Here is a 23,286-nt window from a genome sequence, read left to right on the forward strand (position 1 = left end):
TTTGCGGAGTGCTGATCGTGCAGCATTTACCTTCTCCAACAACAAACCAAGGTTATTTCGTATGGCTCTGTCAACAGTATTGCAAAGCATCTACTCTACTATGTAACAATTACTAGGGCGTCTATGTCCTCGGCGGACGAATCCAATAACTATCCCTTGTATTTAAGTTGAAGTCAACTTAAAAAAAAAAAGTTTAAGTGAATTAGCTACACTTCTACCTGTAAATTGATCAAGTTGAACTACGTTCGGTCGCTCATGTTTACCAGTTATTCTTTTCAGTCTGTTACCTTAAGTAATTAGCATATTGTAGCATTCTCGTGATGCCCCTATTGATTGCGTTAATGCAGTTTAATTTTCTTAAATCAAATGATTCCAGGTAGAATGGACTTTCCCTTTAACTGAACTAAAATTGTTCTTAGCACAGCGCACGGTTTCGAAGTGAGCAAGCAAGAGATCAAAATGGCCTTGCGACGAACGACATTGGGTTAGCATTGGCCTCATTTCTGTAACCTATATTCTTCTTGTAAGTTGTTCTACTAGTCCCGAATGTTCTTCCAAAGGATTTCGTAATTTTTAAAGTAGCTTGGTAACACACAATTTTTAAATGATCATTATTTTCTCTGTTTACATTCCATCAATACTAGATATAAAATATGTTTGCACTTTGAAGTCAACTCACCCGCTGCTAAGTTCTAATTGCGATATTTTAAGCAATACAATTCGTTTCTAGGACAGCAGTTTTGGTGGTTCATTACTAACATTGATTTTTCCTTCTATTTCACGATTGCTCAATACATTACCATCAACTATGTATTTTTTTTTTAAATTATTTAACTGCCTAACGCCACTCATGATCAGGAAAACATATTTAACAATGCGAGAGCGTAGAACTAACAAGCGGAAAGGATAAATTCACAAAAAAAAAAAAACCCGACACGACTTGGCTTCTATAACAACTTGTAAATGATTTATTGAATATATTTCTATTGCTACAAATGACTACAGATCTGCTTTTCAAATATTGGCAAGACTAGCTTTATAACAAGATTACAAGCAACTCTTTTGATTAATAACTGCTGAAAAATTTTAATGATCCAATATGCGCAAATTACCTGAGACAATTTTGTTTTCTAAAATTGCCCCCGACGGAATATCAATACGGTCTCCATGATTGGCAATAATGATCACCGTACCCTTAATTCAACATAAGAAATCAACATGGAAAATTAAGCAAAGAAAAAGTGGTAACGCAACATTTAAGACTTGCCTTAAGAGAGACGTTCCGTCCAAACGTTACATCTCCCGAAACAGTCAAGTGATCCAATTCTAGCAAATCGGGAATTGTAGCAAACCGCTTAAGAAATTCACGAACCTGACATTCAATTTACAATTTAAAAATACGAAATAAATAAAAAAATCACTCAAAATATTGTATACATAAAAAAAGGAAATAAAAAAATAAAAATAATCGTTACTTTGGCAAAATGATTTTCTCCAAGTTTAATGAGCGGCGTTGATGGGAAACTCCTCAAGGGACTCATAGAGAGACTTCCGTACTTCAAATTGTAGAGATTGCTCATGACTAAAAGCAAGTCGGAAGTCTTTTTGACGGGCAAGAACCGGCTACGAGGTACATTTAAGCCTATCAAACGACAATAGACTCAAACACTGTTTTTAAGTTACCATTATATCATTTTTTAAGATACCAATTGACCCTTCGAAACACTTCATGGCAGCACCAACAGCAGTTTCTAGTTGAATAACGTTCACCCCATTATCTAAGGTCTTTGGATTAACAATTACTTCCATATCCAATGTGCCATTCTCGATAATTCGCTTAATGGAAGGTAGTTTGACCCACAGATTGTTAGTGTTGAAAAATTTAAATGTCTTGACAGACTTGAAATCTTCCACTTTTTCCTTTGGGACTTGAGCGATTTCCAGCAGGCGCAATTTGTTTTCGTATTGAATTAGAGTACCACCCTAAGGAACCGTTGAGAAACAATAATAAATTAGACAAAGTAATCAAGCATCCTTTAAGATTTGGTGTTAGAATTTACCTTAACATCGGCTCGGGTTTTATCTGTAACCTCCATTAAAAATTCCTTGGGTTTGCCGGCATCTTCGCCAGGGTTTAACAACATATTGAGAATATTTAAGTCGACAGTTGCGCCCAAGTTATCAATATTGGAGATGAAGCAATATTCTCGACCCTGAATGATCGAACATGGAAATATAATAGACAGTTCCTTAATATATGTATAAAAATTCGAGATTCAGATTAATTGGATAATTGACTATACGACAATTCAAACAAGAGCTATTCAGAAGACACAAGTTAAGATAGATAACAAAATGCCCCAAGTAAATGGCATACCTGTTTTATAAACTCTTCCAATAGACCAGCATTATAAAATGACTCGTAAAAATCGCCGTGACCTTAAGAAAAGTGTTAGCGATATATATACTGCATTGAAATTGTTATCTAATTACCAGGAGGATACCAAGCTTCCATATCTGCAGCAGTGCTACAATTTCTGGCTATAGGCATAAGAGATTCCTTGTTGATTCGCGGATAATTACTTTGATTAAAAGTATGGATTTGGACCTTGTGGGAAAATAAGTAAAAATGTATTATAACATTTTAAAATACTAATTAATACTCACTTCAAATTTTGTATATTTCTGAATGATTAATTGAGTTTCCTCATCTGTATTGAATGAGTTCATCAAGACTAGTGGCACATTTGCATTGTATGTCTTATTTAAATTCTGTAAAACATTGGTGAAATAAGAGGAGTTTAGAAACAAAGATATTTTATAAAATAAATGGTTATAAATAATAATTATATACTGCTGTCTGTGGTATTTCATACCTCAATTTGCTGAACAGTCAAATCAAGAAAGGTTAGATCATTTCTGACTGAAATAACTGATTTCGGCCCTTGGCAGCCCATTGATGTCCCAAGTCCACCATTCAGCTTGATAACAACAAGTTTGTCCAACATTCCCCGTATTTGAGAGGATGCTGGAGTAGGTAGCATCTCATAATCACACACCTTACATAATGGTATAATAACATTAATGGTATTGAATAGATTTCAGACAAAAAAATAAACACTGATTGTTCTTTGGTTATTTTCAGCAACAACAAGGAACTGTTTACTTACTGCTCCATCAGGAAGTTTTTCTATTTTTTCCCACTGAACAGATGAAGTTGGGTCTAAAAGAAATCTCACGAACAGTCGGCGAAAACCACCAAATTCTCTCTCAGTTCCCTATTGAGATAGGAGACACAAGTGAAACTCGAGAAGCTACAAAAATCAAAACAAACTTTTACTTCGCGATTCGATTCCGAGCAAGTTCTGATTAGTTTTTCAAGTTCAACTGCTAGTTGGATTTGAGCATCTCTTTTTGTGAGCTCCTTAAATGCAGCAGAATCAGAACCCTGCCTTTGATGGCCATACATCTATTGATAAAACACACCTGACATGTATAATCAAGTAATAAACAATAACAATTAAGTATGATACTACCGCTTTTTTCTCTACGTGTAACGATGCCATTTCTTCTTGTGGGAAAGCAAAGCAGTCTTAACACTCTCGAGAGCAGTGATGTGAAAATATAGTTTTAACGACGCTGGTGAAACGTCACGTTGGCAATCGTTGTTTCAACCTGCCTGTTATGTACAAAATACTTGTGCGAAGCGGCAAATGTCACAACGTTTCAAGGTCATTTGTGAGTCAATGCTGCCACGAACACTTTGGTGCCCAAATTTAAATGGCAATAAGCGCGTACAACGGGTGTGTGATGCACCACTACTGGCAAAATGTATGCTTCTGATCGTCGTCATAAATCCGTTTTTGAAAACTTGCGCATTCTTTGGAAAAGGTACGATTTTTCTAAAATGCTTATAAAATATCAACAATAGTGTAATTCTATGTTTTGAACAAACTTAGTTTTTGTTTAGTCTTCTTTTTTTTTGTTTTTTATCTCTGCACCGAACGCAAGGTTGTTCATTTGATCGTGAACAGCTGTTTGAATAACAACGTATAGTACTGTAGACTTCATTTGAGTCTCGTAATAAGCCGTACGGACTTTCAATGCCGAACGGTGAAAAAAGTTTGCACCACACTTTTATCTGGTTTGTTGATATTGTTACTATTTCCAATGCGTTATTTGCAAATTTAGCGTTTAGATTTTTTTTTGAATGTCTTTTTGTTTTGTTTTTTTAATAAAAGAAGTTCTTCAAAAACGTTATCGCAAAATGGAGGATTCGAGGCAAGAAACAAACGAGTCCTCTTCCACAGAATCCGACACCCATCAGGAGTCCGGTGAAAATATGGATTTTGAGGACAGTCAGGACTCTCTTTGGACCACACAATCAACATCAAATACAACATTTGATTCCCATAAACATAATCCTGATTTGGAAAGTGTTGACAGTGGTAAAATTTTATCATTACTGCTAAACTTGATAGAACCATATATTACTGTACCTATTATTGTTCACTTGATTTCTTTTTCATATAGTATTAATTGAAAGTTCTTTATGACTGTAATTCTAATGTTTGTAGATGAGGCTGTTACTGTTGAAAACAGTGTGAATATTGAAGAAGATTTGTTGTCTGGAATTGGCAAACAGAAGCCAAAACATAAATGGAATGCACTGATAGCACTCACTCAAAGGTTAGTTGCTGATGTTTGGCCATTTCTGTGAATTCATTTGTTAATTTCAGTGACATTTTGCATTAGAAACCTTGGGACATCTAGCCACAAAAACATGGACAATGCATTTAACGCAAAATGTCATGGATCTTTGAGGTTCGTACAGCGCTTGGAATTGGCTTTCAAAATGGATTGTCACAATGGTTGTGTGAATGCTCTTCACTTCAACTCAAGTGGATCAAGACTAGCTAGTGGATCAGATGATCTTAGTATCATAATTTGGTAATATTTATTATAACTGAATAGTGCAAGTATTTTATGTAGTGCAGTATCACTAATAGTATCCATCAATCAAATAGGGATTGGAGCCGTGCTGAACCTGTTGTCAATTATGACAGTGGACATAGAGGCAATGTGTTTCAGGTATAAAATTGACAGATCTACATATTGTGTCTAGATAGATTAGTAGGCCTAATATAGTAAATAGTAGGGTGTTCTTAAACTTACACTTTATAAAATACATATGATTGTGATTTTTAACAGGCAAAGTTTTTACCTTTGTGTGGTGACACTCACATAGTTTCTTGTGCTCGAGACGGACATATCCGGCTTGCTGAACTGTCACCAAGTGGAGTGTTTCATTCCACACGTCGATTAGGCCTACACCGAGGTCCTGCTCATAAATTGGCTCTTCTTCCAGACACACCTCATGTGTTCCTTACTGCGGGAGAAGACGGAGTGGTTTTTGAAGTAGATGTCAGACAAAGCAAACCCAACAAGTAACTTTTTCATATCAATCTTACTTTCTTAAGATTTAAGTTTTCTTGTTGAAGATTACTTACAGTTAAACATTGCGAACGAAAAATAGCGCTGTATAGCATATCAACTCACCCAATTGATACGACCGAGTTCTGCGTTGGCGGGAGAGATCAGTTTGTTCGTATTTACGACCGCCGTCATATTTCTTCGAATTCTGAGTCAGCCACAGTTAGAAAATCTTGTCCACGTCATTTGGTTAGTTTATAGATTATTTAGTAACGAAAGGAGACGTATCAATTGCAATATAAACAGGGTGTTTAAATTTGAAAATTTTATCACTTTTCATTTGTTTCTAGGTGGATTCCTCTGTCCGAGCTCACGTAACCAGCGCTGTTTACAATTTTAACGGATCCGAACTCCTTGCTAGCTACAATGATGAAGACGTAACTCCATAATTTTTGTTTGTTTTATGTTTTTTCTTTTAATCAGCCTTCAATTTTAAAAAATTCAGATTTACTCATTTGCTTCGGATTGTGTTGAAGGATCAGATTTCTTACATCGTTACAGTGTTAGTAACGCATTTCACTTTCTGTGAAGTTAGAAAGTAAATACGTTAATCGATTTTTTTTTCGTGCATTCCAATTTAGGGACACCGCAATAACGCAACTGTTAAAGGAGTAAATTATTATGGGCCCAGGAGTGAGTTTGTTGTATCGGGGTCAGGTATATTGCAATCTTCAAATTTATTGTGTGACTTCGCATCATTAATTTTACAACTATTATTATATAGATTGTGGAAATATTTTCTTCTGGGACAATAGCACCGAAGCCATTGTACAATGTATACCGGGCGATGAAAATGGAGTGGTAAAGATCATTTTGTCAACTAACTAAATATGTTGTTTCAAGTAATTCGGATTTTAACAGTAGTTTAAATGATGCTTAGATTGCTTTATTTTTTAGTCAGTATAAGTTGTCAAACAAATATCTTAGAAATTAGAATCGCTGTTGCCAACTCAAACTTTTGATGGTAGAACATTTCAAAGAAACAAAGTTTCATCGACACAATTCCTGCCTGTTTTTTATGGTGCATTTCGTTCTATAAATTCAAAATTTTCGAACGAAAAAATCAACTGCTTTCAGAAAGTTAGTCTTAATTAGTCTTGAAGAAGCAAGTAGATATAGTAGTTTTTTTGGAAATCTGAATTTAATTAAAACCAATCTGTTTAACACAATGTCTTTTAGGTTAATTGTCTTGAGCCTCATCCAAGTATTCCTGTCTTAGCAACGAGTGGTTTGGATGATGATGTGAAAATATGGACCCCAAAATGTTTTGATGAACCCCAGCTATGGGACCTTAAAAAGGTTACTAAATTATTATTTTGAATTTGATTTAATTTTGAATTACTGTTAGTTTGGAAAACGACGCTAACGTAGATTGCCAATTTAAAAAATTTGCTACTATCGGTCAACTGTTACTTAATTTATTGATACCAGTTGCCCACGTCACCTTGCTTTTTTATATCTCTTTATTAAGACATTCATAGCAGTTGTTAATCTTATGCGTGATTGTTTAATTTTCTGTTTTATTATTTTGGAAATCTCAAATTCTGCAGACAGTGAAAACAAATCACCAAGAAAGGGAAGAAGAGCGCCGACGTGAGCCAGACACTATTTCGGGCGAACTTCTTTGGGTGCTTTGGCGTCATGTTCGCAGAACTGAAAGGAGACGCAGGGTATCATACAAACTATCGATCTGTTGAAATAGAATTAGAAAAAAAAATCCATTTAATCTGTAATTATCGTTTTGTAGCAACAGCAGCAGCGTACGTCCAGTCAAGAAAGGAATGACGGAAATGTAACATCTAGCAGCGATGAGTCAGACGTTTCTGAAAATGATGAAGGTCCAAGAGGAGTCCAATGTGCGCCTTCCTAAAAAAATGTTAAATAATGGAAGACTTGAATTATGTTTGTACTCTTAAAATGTAATTGAGAAAAGCAATTAGTCCTACCTGAGTTATCTGATGCTGATACTGATCTGTTATAACTGGGGCGACCCAGAAAAAAAGATCCTATGTAACATTTTTTGTTTTCTATAATATGCATTGAAACCCACTGGTGTGGTAGGCTTTCCGATCAGAATAAATCGATAAAACTACATTTTTCATCGTTATAAAATTTTTATTAAAAGATTGGTATTAAGATTTTAAAAAATTAATAAAATAAAAAAAGAAATGCTTATAAGTGAAATTTAATTCATGCTAACAAGAAGTAAAAAAGTAGCTTGATAGCTTTGGTCGTGTAATACCGATTAAGTACTACCGGTAGTATGTTTATTCGATAAAAGATGATTACGTATGTGTTGCTAGGAGACTGTTTGTGTTCGGATTCATTTATTCCATCAGTTGGTCTGGCGTGGTTTAGCGATGCAATGCTTCAAGACCGTTTTGAAATAATGTTTCGAGTGTGGCTCCATGGCAACCGCTAGAAGTTTGGAGTTGTATTGTCCAAGGTTTGTCTCAAGTAAACCATTGCTTGTTTGGCAAGTGCACCATTTAGCCACTAAGGCAGTTGCCGCTTCGCTGTGAATCGTATTACATTTCAACTGGGAATCTACAATGAGCCAAGCAAATCTGTTATGTCACAAGATGAAAATCCCTGAAACGCTAGATCACTTGATGTTTTGCTTGACCAAAGAAATCCTTTGCAAACAACCAGATAACGTTTATGAGTTTGCTGCAGATTTTTTCCATCAACTTGTCGAAGCAAGAAACGGAAGTAAGTAAATTGAATTTCATAAAGATGTAAGAAAGTTGTTGAATGTATGTTTGTCTAATTTGGTTTAATTTAATTATCATTTTTTCTAATTGAATTAATTGCTGTGTGTTGCGAAACACAGCTAAATTTTCGCGATTGCGTTCTCTTTGTGGCTTCGGCCTTAACTTATCAGTTTATGTACATTTTTTCGCATTTTACAGACGGACATGCGAGTATTTCTCATTCTCAACTTTATTTGAATTTATATATAGAACATCTTTAAGATTTGTTCAGTCAGTACTTTTTTTCATTATGATGCGTGGTGTAGACTATAGAGGACCACACAGCTTTCATTTCTGTCGTTAGACGGTTAAAGCTAGAGAAGCTGGCAGTAGTTAAATAGCAGTGGCAGAGGATGGTGTGTTAAGTTGTTTTGTTTCGAAATACCTCAGTTATTCGGCGAATACCAGACATTTTTTACTTATTATACTCATTGGAAATACATATGCATTTGACCATTATATAATCCGTTACTACATTTGGAACCCGACGTCAGCAATTGGCCAAGCCAACTCTGGACGATGACGACATGAAGTGCAAATTTTCTTTTAAACGAAATCCAAATTTGTGGATCACAGTTTTACTATATCGAAATTGATAGTGAAATATTTTTGTAAATATTCTTTTGAAAATTTGACACAAATTCTTCAAATACAGAAAAAAGAATCATCGACGGAAGTGAACAAGTGACTTTCCGGAAAAAAAAACTTTTGCTGTGCGCACTTCAGTTGTTGTAGGATTCTATAAATAGACTCAGTTATTCTGGTTAATACTGCAAAATGGGGTGTGGTCTTTCACTTTGTCGCAAATGTGAGTCAAATTCTTCATTTTCTTAATTTGTTGGTAAAAATCATTTCGTGGATTTGTTAAAATTAAAGGATATTCTCCAAATTGTGGATTAACATATCACCATGGCAATTCTAATGTATTTGGGAAGGTATTTTCGGGGGGGGGGGGGGGTTGGTTGGAGGGGGGCGGTCTTTCTTTTGGCTGTAATACAGTTCATAATAAGGAGACCGTTCCCATCTTGGACACGGTCCCAAGTTAGGCAGTTCGACGGAAGTCCCGAAAAATAAAAATAATCGTAAAAAAAACTTTTGTCTTGATTTGATACAGTATGTTTGTAATAGTCTTCCGCACATAGCGTAAAAATTTGAAACTCCCGTGCGAACTACAGTATTTTACTAGGCTAGTTATTTCTAAATTGATTTTGCTAAAAGGAATTTTGAGGGACAAGTTGCACTTAATTCGGGAAACATTGAATAATAATATGTGCAATATGTGCACAAACACATATGCATCGCTTACAATCTATTTGATTGACAAATTATCGATATAAAGTAAAACATAAAAAACATGATGGGAAGAGGAAATTCTGAGTATGGTACTATCAGTACTAATTGTTTCACACAACCGGTCATAATTAATCCTTTTTTTATAATAATAATAATTTATTATTTTTTTTTTTCATATTTAGCCGATCCAAACTCCTTTCCAGGATCGCATGCTGCAACTTCTTTATCAATAAAGAGAAACTCGGTTAGCACAAGTCCAGCTAGAAGGAGTGACAACGACCAACTCAATGAAGAAATTAAAGAAACGGATGATTTTGAAAAAGAGTTGCTGGAACTAAACGAAGAGAAAACTGAAAGGGAAGGTGATATGTCCCCTCCGCCAACCTTAGACGAGTCCATGTCAGATCACGACTCTTCGCCCGTGACGATAGCTGCTATTGTAACTTCGAAGACTCTGGAGTCTCCTCGAAGTGTGATTTTCACATCATTAAGTAGACCAACCAGTGGTTCATCAGAAATCCCTAAGAATTCGGAGGATTTTAAAGAAGCAGCGGATTCATTTGATGTGAACCGCCGAGTTACTTCGGCTTCAAACATTCTCGATTCAGAACCGGATCTACCATCAGTACCCATTGACGAAGTAAGTTTAATTGAATTATTTTGTAGATACTGTAGACTCACTTTAGTACACTCTATTTTCGAGAAATAACCTGAAAGGGAACATTGAATTTGTTGAGTTCTTCCATTCTACCATTAATGGATTCAAATCTTTTTCTAGGTAACAGATGAGATGAATCTTGCTGCTATTCAAATACAGTCAGCATATCGAGGGCATCGAGCAAGGAGAGAAATAATGGCAACTAACCAAAATACGGAAATCGACACGCCCTCGGTAGATTTGGTTGAGAACAAGGAAGAAGAATTTGAAAACGAGCATATCGAGGGGGAAGTCGAAAAAATTGAATTAGAAGAAAGCAATGAAGAAGACAAAACAAAAGAAATTGATGATAACGTTCAAACAGATGGGGAAGAAGCTTGTACATACAATACCGATGTAATTGACTCGGAATCGGTTGAAAAGATCTCCGTGGATAATGGTGTATTGGAAGAAGTTTTAGAAGGAAGGACCGACGATGAAATTAATTGCACAGAAGAAAATTTAGAGGCGCAAACGGAAGAGTTTGTTGAATCATTAATAGAACAAGACTTTACTGATCCTGTTGATCCGATAGATGAAATTAATGAACAGGACGGAGACAACATTCCTCAATCAAACATGATTAATTCCGACAATACCGTGGACTTTGTTTTAGAAGCGACGGAAGTACTTTCAACAGGGGCAATAGAAGGTGCTCAACTGGATCAAGAAAATTGCGAAGCAAGTGACAAGGAAGCTGAATCTCTAGAAGACAACGGCTTCGAAGAAGAATTTGAAAAAACAGGCAGTCCTGAAATGAATGAGTATGTAGAAAAAGCTGACATTGAAATCGAAAATGATCTTTTAACGGAAGAAGATTCTCAACAAATTGATTATTCAAATATTGAAATGCCAGAGGATAAACTTGAACTTGAAAAAATGCAAGATGACCCATTGGGATTAGAAAGTCATTGCGATGATGAAATTTCGGAAAATGCTCCATTAACAGAAAATCCTGAGCCTAGTGTCGATCTCCAAGAGGAAAACATTTATCCGCCGGACATGGGTGAGACCATACCTACCGATGAAAGAGCTGTAGTGACCGAAGACAACGAATGGTCCGACTCTAATCATAGTCCATTTGTAGACATAATCTCAAGTCCTCAATTGAACGAAGATGACGATCTTAACCAACCTTTAAGTTCAGATGTTATGGCATGTCAAGAAAATAATTCAGAAACCGAAGAAGTGCACAATTACGACGCCTCAGCAAACATGTTAAGAAGTGACGAAGAAGAAAATGACACAACAATAACCGAAGCAGAAACCAATTCTGAAATATCAAAGAGCATTTTAGAATGGATTGAACAGGAAGATGCCGCACCACAACAAGAAGAAAATTCAGCAGAATCGGCCCCGTGTGTACTAGGAGAGATAGAAACCGTTTCTAACTTGAGCGATCATTTGGCTGACCTCACAGAAAATACAACAAATTTAGATGATGAAACGACAATAGGCCTACTGGAGAATAACATGATTACCCCTAGTGATAATGAGGATCATTTGAAGGACACTAATGAACAAAACGTTGAGTCGGGAGATAGCCATGATGACACGGATTTAAAAGAGATTGAAAACAACGTCGCAGTAGATCAAGACGATAACGCCTTGTTTGAAGAGGTTGACCAAGATGCATCTAATGATGACGAAGAAGAAATCTGGAGCAAATTGCAGAAAGACATTGAGTTAGAAGAAGAACAGCAACATCTTGCAGCCATCAAAATTCAATCTTCGTTCCGTGGCTACAAGACGCGCAAAGATTTGAACCTCGCCTCTGATCAAAAAGAGATTGTAAAATCAAACGACGATACCTCCGAACCAACGGACAATAATCCAGAGGGAAATATTTCTATGGAAGGGAATCAGTTTTCTGCATTGGAATCTACATCGGAAAAATCATTAGAGGATAATGATCATGACGACGGGTTATCTGAAGCTCTTGCTGGCGTTACCGAAACAATTGCCTCAGTTGCTTTATTTATGACGGATACACCTCAACCTAACTCCACTATACCTTTTTCAGAAAATACTCCTGAAGGGGAAATCAACGAAGTTCAAAATAATGATAATGACGAAGAAATTGCTCAGGCACTATTAGCCAATGTCAACGAAGTCAATGACGTTACAGAAGAATCCATGCCTAATGGAGAAGAAATCAATAACATTCAGCTTATTGATTCTTATGTTATTATATCTTCAATACCAGACATTCCCAATAGTCCAACCATACCAGACACATCAAACATCGAAGATAACCAGGAAAGTGAAACAAATTCTGACGAAGAAAAAAATAGTAGTGCTACTACGATAGTGGATAACACGGTAAACGAAATTGTAACCTCTGATCCAGAGGTTGTTTTTGAGTTGTATGTCGAATCCAATGAAACTACCAACGACGGCCTTTTGGAATCATCTTGGCAACCAAAAGAAAACTCGCCGCAAAGCTTAAATTATAATTACTTGGAACAAGATGAAATTCCTAAGATAAAGCGGAACTTTGAGGAAGAGCAGGAAAACGCAGCTGCAACGAAGATTCAAGCTGGTTATCGAGTATATCAAGATAGAAAACGTTTAAAAATAATGCAAAATCAGTTTGACGAAAATCAGGTAACGAACAATGAAGAGGATGAACATTTAAACGACGAAATAGAAAATGCCGCCGCTACAAAAATTCAAGCTGGTTATCGTGGACAGCAAGACAGAAAACGTGTAAAACATTTGAAAGATAAAATAACAGCAACTGGTATGTTGGAGAGCGACGAAGTTCAGTTTGACGAAGCAACAAAGTTATTTGGTTCTCACGAAATCATCCAACATAACCCACATAATCTAACTTTAATTGAGCTAGAAAACGCTGCTGCAACAAAAATCCAAGCTAGTTATCGGGGACATCAAGATCGTAAAAGAACAAAACAATTCAAAGATAAAAAAACCAACCCTGATGCAGTGGGCATCGATGAACCTCGACTTTTTGAGAAAGAAATTGTTCAAAATGATTCCGACGAATACATAGAAGAAACTCAAAATCTACTAGCAACTGAACAAGAAAACTTTGCTGCCACTAAAATTCAATCTAGTTATCGAGGACATCAAGATCGGAAGCGAGTAAAAAATTTAAAAGATCAGTTACGTTATGACAGTATACAGCCCAATTCAGCTGTTATCACTGAAACTCTTCAATTTGATGAAACAACTAATTTGAATGATTCTTACAAAGATATTTACAGTAATCAAGTGAATTTTACTTCGATTGAAGTAGAAAATGCTGCAGCAACAAAAATTCAAGCTGGTTATCGGGGACATCAAGATCGTAAAAGAGTTAGAGAATTAAAAGATCATATTACGAATCCTGATATTGTGGATATTGATAAAACTCAACTTGTTAAAACCACAGACCTTAATTCTTCTGACGACTTTGTTTTACAGACTCAACCTTACATGACTTCGATTGAAGTAGAAAACGCCGCTGCAACAAAAATTCAAGCTGGATATCGGGGACATCAAGATCGGAAAAGAGTACAACATCTTAAAAATCAAATTTCCGAAAATCAAATGTTAGACAATAGCGAAAATCCATATGACAATGAAACTATTCCTTTTATTTCCGAGGATTATGTTCTTAAATCTACACAACCAGAAGTATCCTTATTGTTTGAAGAAGAAAACGCTGCTGCAACAAAAATTCAAGCTAATTTTCGGGGACATCAAGATCGGAAAAGAGTGCAACTTCTTAAAGTCAATAATCAAATAGCAGAATATCAAGTATTCGACAATAATGAAGAAAATCAATCTGATGAAGAATCTATTCCTTTTATTTCCGATGAATATGTTCTTAAATCGAATCAACCAAAAGTAACTTCATTTGAACAAGAAAACGCCGCTGCAACAAAAATTCAAGCTAGTTATCGGGGACATCAAGATCGGAAAAGAGTACAACATCTTAAAGATCAAATAACAGAAAATCAAGCATTAGACAAAGAAGAAAATCAATCTGATGACGAATCTATTCCGTTTATTTCTGATGATTATGTTCTTAAATCTACTCAACCAGAAGTAACCTCGTTTGAAGAAGAAAACGCTGCTGCAACAAAAATTCAAGCTAGTTATCGGGGGCATCAAGATCGGAAAAGAGTACAACATCTTAAAGGTCAAATAGCAGAAAATGAAGTATTAGACAAAAAAGAAAATCAATCAGTTGAATCTATTCAGTTAATTTCTGACGATATTGCTCTAAAACCTACTCAACCAGAAACAATCTCGTTTGAACAAGAAAACGACGCTGCAACAAAAATTCAAGCGAGTTATAGAGGCCATCAAGATCGGAAAAGAGTACGACACATTAAAGATCAAAAAGCAGAAAATCAAGTATTAGATCATGACAAAAAACATTATGATGAAGGATCTATTTCGTTTATTTCCGACGATTGCGTTCTTAAACCTATTCAACCAGAAGTAATAACTTTGTTTGAACTAGAAAACGCTGCTGCAACAAAAATTCAGGCTGGTTATCGGGGACATCAAGACCGGAAAAGAGTACAGCATCTTAAAGGTCAAGTAGCCGAAAATATAGTAATAGAGAATGAAGAAAATCAGCATGTTCAAGGAACGCTTCAGATTAATTCTGATGAATATGCTCTTAAACATTCTCAACCAGAAGTATCTTCGGTTGAACTAGAAAACGCTGCTGCCACAAAAATTCAAGCGAGTTATAGAGGACATCAAGATCGCAAACGAGTTAAACATTTCAAAGCTGAATTAACGTACGCAAAGAAAGCAGATGAAATTGAACTTGATAATACTAGTGCGGAAAAAACAATAGTATATGAGTGCGACGATTTAATTCGAAATGCAGCTGCCAGATCAAACGTAACTTCAGCTGAACTAGAAAATGCTGCTGCGACAAAAATTCAATCCGGATTTCGAGGACACCAAGATCGTAAAAGAGTACAACATTTGAGAGAAAATAATTCAGCTTCGAAATAATTTCCTCGAAGATACGTAGATGAACGGATATTTCCACGTACTTACATTTTGATAGGCCTACTAGTTAGAAACAATTTAGGAATGCTTTTAAGTTTAAGATTATGAAAGTTAAGTAGTATACCGTATAGGTTTCTTTACAAACTAACTATCATATTTGTTGTGGCAAATAGAGTGGCTTACGTCCGAAGTTGCCAGTTCGATTAAAGCGAAAAAAAAAAAAAAAATTGGGCACGAACTGGTAATTGTTCTTGCATGGTGGCTTATGGAGTTTCTTTGGTGTCATTATTAGTTTTATTTTTCCATTTCAGTCATCTTCAGTTCCCTTTTATAATTGGATAACTACGTTTCTTCGTTATCTGGTGATATTATTATTTTTTTTTTACCTCGATTTTCATTGTAGTTTATTTATTGTTAATTTTTAAGAAAACGGCATTTTGGATGTTTACAAAGACTAGTATAGTACATCCTGCGATTCCTGCCCCGAGCAAAGAGGGAACCCCGTGCACTACTGCACCCCTTTGTCTCCTCTTAAGCTTCTTCTTCGTCTCTTTTTCCCATTCTTCCCTTGGGCGGCAGGAAATGGATATATTTTTATAAACGGTTAATGACGGACGGGACGGGACGGACGGTTACAAAAAAATAAATAATAAATAAACTAAAATGAATATCGAGGTAAAATAAAAATAATAATATCACCTGATAACGAAGGAATGTAGTTATCAAATTATAAATGGGAACTGAAGATGACTGAAATGGGAAAAAAAAAACTAATAATGACACCGGCAAAACTTCATAAACCACCATGCAAGAACGATTACAGTTCGCGTCCATTTTTTTTATTCGATTTAATCGAACTGGAAACTCGGACGTTGGCCACCTCTATTGAATCTATTGCCACGAAGATCGGCTGCTTGGCTGCGTCCTGGTAAGGAGTGTTGTCCCCCTATACCCTATCCGCGGGCCTGCTGAGACTAAGCTTGCACCTACTTCTCCGCCCCCCCGCCCCCCCCCCCCCCCTAAAAAAAAAAAAACCATTGCCACAATATCACACGGGCCTTATGTCCCATAAGGCCCGTCCGTACTTGTTTCTTTTTTTTAATTTTTGTATGAAAGACATTTGTGTTTATTTCGAAATAAATTTATGTTAATCATTAAGACCTGCTGGATTTTCTTATATTTTTTCGTCTTCGATCGCGTTATTTTAAGCTTAGGAAAATAATTATAAGAAGAAATGGAGGGAAAGCGCTCCTAAATTTCTAGTAGTATAGTGCAGCGATTGCAAAAAGAGACTCGTGATCACATCTGCAGCGACGCGAGTCTCTTGAAATGGCTGCACTACTACTAGAAATAGAGGTGCGCTTTCCCTCCCGCACGAAAGATTGCTTGACTACTAATATACGATACGAAGATTACAGAACGTATACCCAAATTTACTTTTAGCCTCATCTATTAAATCTAATACACATTTTTTGATCGTATTTTGTGTTGACGCTAAAAGAGAACTGAAGTCCTCTACCTATAATATTATAGTAGGCTTTACAATAACATACCATAAAATTATGCCCTCTGAATGGAGAGAAGATCAAGCTCGGATTCCTAGTTAAAATCAGAAAAAAATTATATTTATTCTACAGCCTATAGGCTACCCTGTAATCTGTAAAGATTAGTCGTGCACAATTCATCTTTGTACTTTATACCATATAAATTGAAAATACATTTGCGAATACAACATTTTCTAGTACATTTTGGTTCGTGCGATTCCAGAATGGGTAGACTGCGATGAGCTCGATTTATTGTGGGGGAACACACTACTTCACTTTTTAGTGTTTTAAAAATGAAAACGTCGTGCACCTCATCAAACCAAATAGGTCAGCTCAGATGATGCAGCCGACAATTTTAGCGTGCGTTTTGTCTTCAGGCACGGCCTCGTCTTACGTGGAGAATCTGATGCAGATTTGCCATTACGCCCTCACCAAAAGTGCCAGTAGCGAGATCACTGTTTGCTATGAGCGCAGCGTCGACTGCGTCCTCAAGAGTACGAAATTTGTGCCTTTTATACGATTGTGCTTTGACATACTACATAGACGGAAGGACAGCTGCTCGGACAGCTGGTGGTCAATGATTGTGTTCCACTTGAAATTTTGATTGCTTCGTTTTATGAGGACCAGAGATATCATGTGTCACGTACTGATGTCTTGGCATTAGTGGAACTAAACTTATGTGCCATTGGGTTGCCAACCCTTTTCAAGATGCACATCGAGACATTTTTCCCTGTTTGCTACCTTGTCTTCCCGTAATTTCTCAGATATTCTCAAATTCCCAAAATTTCCCGTGATTTCTCAAAATTTCTTAATGTTTCCGTAATATTTTTTACCCTCTTCACGGTTTTTCTCAAGAAATGTTATAAATTAAAGACATTTTTCAAATAACACTTTTGCAATCGACGTTTCATAACATTTACAAATCTACCATTATTTTAGACATTCGGCAACAAAAAGTTTTACATCTTCGACGATTTGGGGAAAATAAAGACCCTTTTCTCACAGAGGGGATATCAGGTGGAGGAAGGCTGCATATGTATGTATAACATTGGTGGAAACCATGGAAAAAGACGACTAGTGTGGTTCCTGAAAGAGAAATTGTTTTCAATTTTTTTTATTGACCGTCAAAGTGCTACCAATTTTACTTGAAAAATTCCTTCTCCACTTTTACGATGTAGAACATTCTGTATATAGCTCCTCCAACGCAAAAACGATTGCAGCACTAACGTTTTATGAACGTGATATGCCATATCCCCTCCAGTCCTAAGAACTTTTTTGTCCTCCCCGTGTCTCGTCCGCACAGTTCTTGTAGACTGCGTCTGTATTTTCCTTTTTTATCCAGCCATAGATAGTGAGTCTTCCACGTCTTTGGCTTCAACTCACGAATTTCGTTCTTTCACATTGAGAAATATTTCTATAGACTTGTCGTAAAAATCTAGAGTTTGGAGTCACGGCTTCGAAATGTGCTTTTGCTTCAAATAAGAGATGAAACTCTTTTTAAATAATGTGGTCCTACGTTGTGTATGTTAAGGTGAATCCGCTAGGTTGGTACAATCCGAAAATGAGAGCTCAGAATTGTGCGACTGACCGAAGTCAAAACGAAGGTGCGAACTGAAAAATTAAGGGAGAGGGGAAGAAGAAGGGGGTGAGAAAGGAATGTGGTGAAAACAAAAGACGATAGGGTAAAAAGCCGGAGGCTAGAAAGAAGATTAGCAAAATGAAAGATTTTCTGACATTCTCACGGACTGGGAATGTAGCTACTTCGGCTGCTACTCCTCTTCAAAAATCCTTTTTTACTGCTGCTTTGGCCGCGCATTTTCGGACCGGACGTGTATGTTCTGGAACGATGGCCGGGCCAGACGAAATTTCAGTCAGAGCGCTGGCCGGCTCAGTCACCTGGAGTGGATAGAGTTTAGAAATGGGGGGATTCATTTTCCCATTCGCCGTGCGGATGTCAGCAGCTCGGATTTTGCCATCAGTGCTACGGATGAGATTTTCGATTACAGCCAACTTCCATTCTCTGCGTGGTCTCTTATCATGGATGAGGCTACGTCTTTCTCTTTCCCTACTAGCACAGATATATCCATAGGATATACCATGGATGTCAGTTCCTATCCAGTTGGATATCCAAGTTGGACTTCCTATGGATGTTTACAGGATATACTAATGTCCTCCCCTATGGACGTCAAACTTGGAAATCCATGGACGTCCAAAAACGGACGTCTATCGGTTGGGAAAAATTTAAAATTTAACTTCATCGGGGATCGAACCCGGGCCATGTTATGCATCCATGCTGCAATTGTTCTTGGAAGAGACCATGAGAGTATAGTAGCACCAATAATTCGAGGTTTATTCGGCTTGTGGAGGCTAGTGTGTTGAGGTCGATGACATTCACGAAACGAAGAAGGGACTCCGTTCCTGCTGGATGGCATTTTCTGAGGCAGTTATAACAAAGTCTTTTTGTCTTTGCAACTTCCTACCGTTGTTCAACTGTCTTGACGGTAGTGCAATCAGTAGGCCAGTGTTCGCCATCACAAAACGGACAGTAAAGTTTTCGGACAGGAGGAATTTCTCTTTTCTTCGACTCCTTATTTGATTAGTTTGCTCCCGTAAACATAACATTCCAATTCTTGGGAGGCTTGAGCGATGATGGATGAACTCTCACTATCTTCAAGGATTTCTATTTCGGTTAATAGACTCTTCCGTAAAGTGTCGAAATCCCATTCTGAAGCGGCATTCTGTCGAGCCAGGTGGCGACGTAGCTCAGTTGAGAGCTTGTCAAGGAGGATATAGACAAGTAGATCTCCCTAAGAATCTGGCATTTTGTTGAGTGCTTCTAGACCGCGGATGTGCGATTCTTGAGTGTCGACGAACTTGCGAAGTGAGTTACGGTCGGTTCCGGGTTATGCAATGCGACGAGAGCTCGCATGTGAGCCATGATTATTTTAGCCGGTTGGCCAAAACGTTTCTTCAATAGAGCACTGCTACAGTGTAGTTGTCATTTCTCGATACCAGGCCGAGTAGAAGAGCTTTAGCTTCGCCGGAGAGACGAGAATTCAAAAAGTTGAATTTGGTAGCGTTTGAGTAATTTTTTTCTGGTGTACCTCTACTTCAAAAACATAAAAAAAGGCGTTCCACATGAGGATGTTTCCGTTGAAATCAGGTAGGTTGAATTTGGGGAGATGACTCAAATCATCGCTGCCGTATTGACCACACCAGCACTGTCCATTTCACCCTCCACGTCAGCCGGAGTTCAACGATTTCGGTATCGAGCGTTCAACTACCTTGATCTTGTCGTGAAGATCTCCCAACTTCTTGTTCAGCTCGTGGATATTTCGGTCTCTGTCCATAGCAGCATCGGCGATGATGTCGGGAATTTTGGCGATGAGTCGAGTAACTGCACCGCGATTGCCACCACGTTTGGACGTTAGGGAAGCCAACTCGCAATTTTTGTCGAATGAAATGGTGAATTTCGGAGATGATGATGCTAGCTTGTCAGCTACTAGCGATGGAAACCAAGTTTGGTAACCAGAGAAAGAGTTGGGCCAAGCGTGGCCACGAGGTTGATGATTTCACAGCTATGAATGATGAGTGAAAAGCCAGTCGACTGTTGACTTGAAATGCGAGAGGAGAGTAGAGATTGACCAAGTCCACGAGGATAACGCGCACTGTAAGCTTTGGAGATTCACTATGATGTATGAGAAGAGACAACTATCGAGATGATTGAATAGTGAATAGCAACATGATTGTATTGACGATTGGCTTAATACATAGAAAGCTCCCTGAACTACCGACCGAATGACTCTTTCGAATTGTCAACCATGCAATTCAAGAAACACGAATGAGATTTAAGCTTCGTCTTTATACGCCAACTGAAGAACGTGTTCGTTTTCATGCGCCAATTGAAGAACGTGTTCGTCTTCTCTCGTTGATACGGGCTGAATAGCGTTTTTAAATCGAAAATTTCCCGCTGTCTGTTGAGCCAAAATCCTCACTGGTGGTAGTAGCTGAGGAGGTATTCTGCGATGAAGATCTTGAATAATGTTGAAAATTCCCACTGCCTGCCGTATGTGTTCCTCCATTTATTTCTGATTAATCGCTTGAGGTTGAACAGCTTGAGGTTAAGCGACTTGAGGTTCAGCAACTTGAGGTTCAGCAACTTGAGGTTCAGCAACTTGAGGTTGAATGACTTGAGGTTCAGCGACTTGAGGTTGAATGGCTTCTCCAAATTGTGCGTTGGCTTCTTGCCGAAGATTTTATTTTGCTCGTACACAGCAGCCTGTATTGCCCGTCTGATTCCACTGCTTCTCTTTCTTGGCATAGAGATAAAAGCAAGGATCGATGATGAAAAAAGATGGACGTTGAGACTCAAAGTTGAGTGATGTGAATCGAGATGAATCCTCAAAAATAAGAACCATCCGATGATAAATGAACATAAACGAGATCAATCCCAGGTTTTCTCGTCCGCACGAGTATTGAGAAAGACTTAGCAACCAGATAGACCACGAGACCAACTCCACGTGGAGAAAGAGAGAGAGAACGACTGCCGACCACGTGAAGGAAATGGCGTGTACATATACTTTTTTTTAAATCATAGCCTATCCAATCACTAATTTTATCTATACAGAATGTTGAGACATTCAATTCCCTAATCCGATCTTCTTGTTCAACTGCCAATTGGTTTCCGCACTTTCACGCAACACTTCGGTTTTTTTACATCCATCTCGGTGGACTGTTACGGTGGCTTCTTGATAATGTTGTTAAAAGAGAAAATGAAAACACGAAGGCAATATAAGAAGTGTGACTAAATCTTTTTGGATTTTGATTAACTAATTTAAAGGATTATTTTCTAGAGTTTTGCTTCGTATCTTTCCACATTGATTTCATTGTTTGAAAAAAACTGTGATTGTCGAAGATGAATTACAGAGCAGATTTTTCATTTTAGATTAATTGTTTAAGTTTTATATCCTTTAAATCTTTATTTATTCTTCATATCTTCTCGCAATCCAACAACCCAAAGGGTTGCTAACAATTTTTACCAACACATTTTTTTAAAATTTATATTGGAAAAAAGGTAGCCACTCTGACCATTGTTGCCATCTTTGCTGGGTTGCAGGTGTCGTTGCTTGTAGGTAGTCAGTGCCACCCATATCGGTTGCCAGTAAAAAAGGTAGCCAGTGTTAACATTCCGATTCAGATATTTTGGTCTCGCTCACACCGGATGCTAGAAGCGACTTTGATTGATGGCAAATTTTTTCTTACCAACCACGTTTTGATTGTTTTCTCCGATGCCTCCTTTCATGGGTGCGGAGATGTCTGTGATGTGATAGGGTCTTGGGGCCATGGTCTTGGAAGACAAATCACTCATATTAATGAAATCAAGCTGTTGGGCGCTTTGTTTGCGCTTCAGGTTTACACTGCTTCGTCGACTAATATTTCGATCCATATTTTATTGAATAATTCCACTGCGGTCGCTTATATTAACAAATGTGGCGAGACTCGTTCTCTAACGCTGATTGAAATTGCCGTTTTGTGGTGTGGAGTCCTTAATATTTATGTTTTTTCTCCCCATTTACCAGGAAACTCCAACATCGTCGCTGACGAAGAATCTCGAGTTCTTTAGGCCCAAGTAACTATATGCTCTTGTCGGATGTATTCGGAAAATTGGCAAATATTTGGCAAATGACATTGACCTTTTTGCTTCCGCTTGAAACGCTTAACTTGGTTTTGTTTCTTGGTTGCCACAACCTTGAACATTTGCAGTAAATGCCTTTACTTCGAACTGAGCTGATTTGAAAGGCTATGCTAGACTAAAGCTATTCCTCCCTTTGCCTTAATCCTTTTTTGTTTGAAAAAAATTAAACTTGATCGGGTAGATGTGGTCCTGGTGTTTCTGTTATAGCGGTCGCAACCGTTGTCCTCTTTCTTTTGCAGGTGTCTACAGATATTCAGCACGTTTTTTATTCAATCCTTTTCTTATTAATTCCTTAGAGCCGCACAGGTTGCTGTGGAGGAGTTTCCAGTTCAGCATCTGGAGTTATCAGGATTAGAAGTCCTTTGTTTGGAAGCGATGGATGGATTGGTGTCCTCAAAAACATTGGAATACCTTATCGCCTTCTCTAGCCGATATCATGGACTATCTGTCTAATTTATTTCCTGTCGGTTTCTCTGCGACTTCCCTAAACCTCCATCGTTCTATGCTATGGATGACCGTGACCCCATCGATGGTTACAATCTTGGACAGCATCTATTGGTGTTGTAGCTTCTGAAAGGTTGTTACAATTACCTTACCCAGATGTCGTCGTTAATCCAATTCAGTTTTTAAGCCCGAGCGGCTCCTTAAGCCTTGTTACCCTATCAAAAAAATTTGCAATGTTAGCTTTTATAACTCTTTTGGGTGTTTCTGAATTATATTTGATTTCTCATTCTTCAATTTCAATTTCAGATTTTGCCGATTAATTCTATTTTTCTCGCCTTAAAAATGCTCAATCGTCTGGCTGGCCTTCTCAAATCATGCGTTCTGTCC

General features: G+C 37.5%; 3 protein-coding genes and 1 long non-coding RNA gene across 8 annotated transcripts; 3 read left to right on the plus strand and 1 right to left on the minus strand.

The window, feature by feature from the left end:
* The first annotated feature begins 68 nt into the window (after window positions 1–68).
* On the plus strand, window positions 69–732 carry LOC124338639. The gene is made up of 2 exons (XR_006917919.1): window positions 69–292; window positions 377–732. It is a non-coding gene; the product is annotated as an uncharacterized LOC124338639 (long non-coding RNA).
* Window positions 733–945: 213 nt separating this feature from the next.
* LOC124338633 (UTP--glucose-1-phosphate uridylyltransferase-like) lies at window positions 946–3,720 on the minus strand. The gene is made up of 12 exons (XM_046792775.1): window positions 3,537–3,720; window positions 3,341–3,469; window positions 3,171–3,278; window positions 2,877–3,059; window positions 2,668–2,772; window positions 2,494–2,608; window positions 2,378–2,439; window positions 2,061–2,213; window positions 1,707–1,983; window positions 1,476–1,642; window positions 1,268–1,372; window positions 946–1,194 (listed from the first exon to the last, which is right to left on the minus strand). Exons 1-12 carry the CDS (start codon window positions 3,564–3,566, stop codon window positions 1,087–1,089), a joined length of 1,542 nt encoding a protein of 513 aa, XP_046648731.1. The 5' UTR covers window positions 3,567–3,720; the 3' UTR covers window positions 946–1,086.
* A 36-nt stretch (window positions 3,721–3,756) lies between these two features.
* On the plus strand, window positions 3,757–7,587 carry LOC124338631 (DDB1- and CUL4-associated factor 8-like). 4 transcript variants are annotated; one of them, XM_046792771.1, is made up of 14 exons: window positions 3,757–3,891; window positions 4,242–4,448; window positions 4,578–4,689; window positions 4,756–4,950; window positions 5,028–5,091; window positions 5,212–5,447; window positions 5,502–5,682; window positions 5,784–5,870; window positions 5,939–5,995; window positions 6,075–6,150; window positions 6,218–6,294; window positions 6,673–6,792; window positions 7,044–7,163; window positions 7,241–7,587. In XM_046792771.1, the coding sequence occupies exons 1-14, from the start codon at window positions 3,834–3,836 to the stop codon at window positions 7,361–7,363; spliced, it is 1,713 nt and encodes a 570-aa protein (XP_046648727.1). In that variant the 5' UTR covers window positions 3,757–3,833; the 3' UTR covers window positions 7,364–7,587. The 4 variants fall into 4 exon arrangements, with proteins under 4 accessions (XP_046648727.1, XP_046648728.1, XP_046648730.1 ...); XM_046792772.1 differs by having other exon boundaries at window positions 4,245–4,448; XM_046792774.1 differs by lacking the exon at window positions 3,757–3,891 and adding an exon at window positions 3,971–4,144 and having other exon boundaries at window positions 4,245–4,448.
* A 361-nt stretch (window positions 7,588–7,948) lies between these two features.
* LOC124338447 lies at window positions 7,949–16,950 on the plus strand. 2 transcript variants are annotated; one of them, XM_046792518.1, is made up of 3 exons: window positions 7,949–8,205; window positions 9,722–10,179; window positions 10,318–16,950. In XM_046792518.1, the coding sequence occupies exons 1-3, from the start codon at window positions 8,046–8,048 to the stop codon at window positions 15,217–15,219; spliced, it is 5,520 nt and encodes a 1,839-aa protein (XP_046648474.1). In that variant the 5' UTR covers window positions 7,949–8,045; the 3' UTR covers window positions 15,220–16,950. The 2 variants fall into 2 exon arrangements, with proteins under 2 accessions (XP_046648474.1, XP_046648475.1); XM_046792519.1 differs by lacking the exon at window positions 7,949–8,205 and adding an exon at window positions 8,525–9,054.
* Window positions 16,951–23,286: the final 6,336 nt, after the last annotated feature.

The sequence above is a fragment of the Daphnia pulicaria genome, chromosome 4 (genome assembly GCF_021234035.1).
Source record: "Daphnia pulicaria isolate SC F1-1A chromosome 4, SC_F0-13Bv2, whole genome shotgun sequence".
NCBI lineage: Eukaryota > Metazoa > Arthropoda > Branchiopoda > Diplostraca > Daphniidae > Daphnia > Daphnia pulicaria.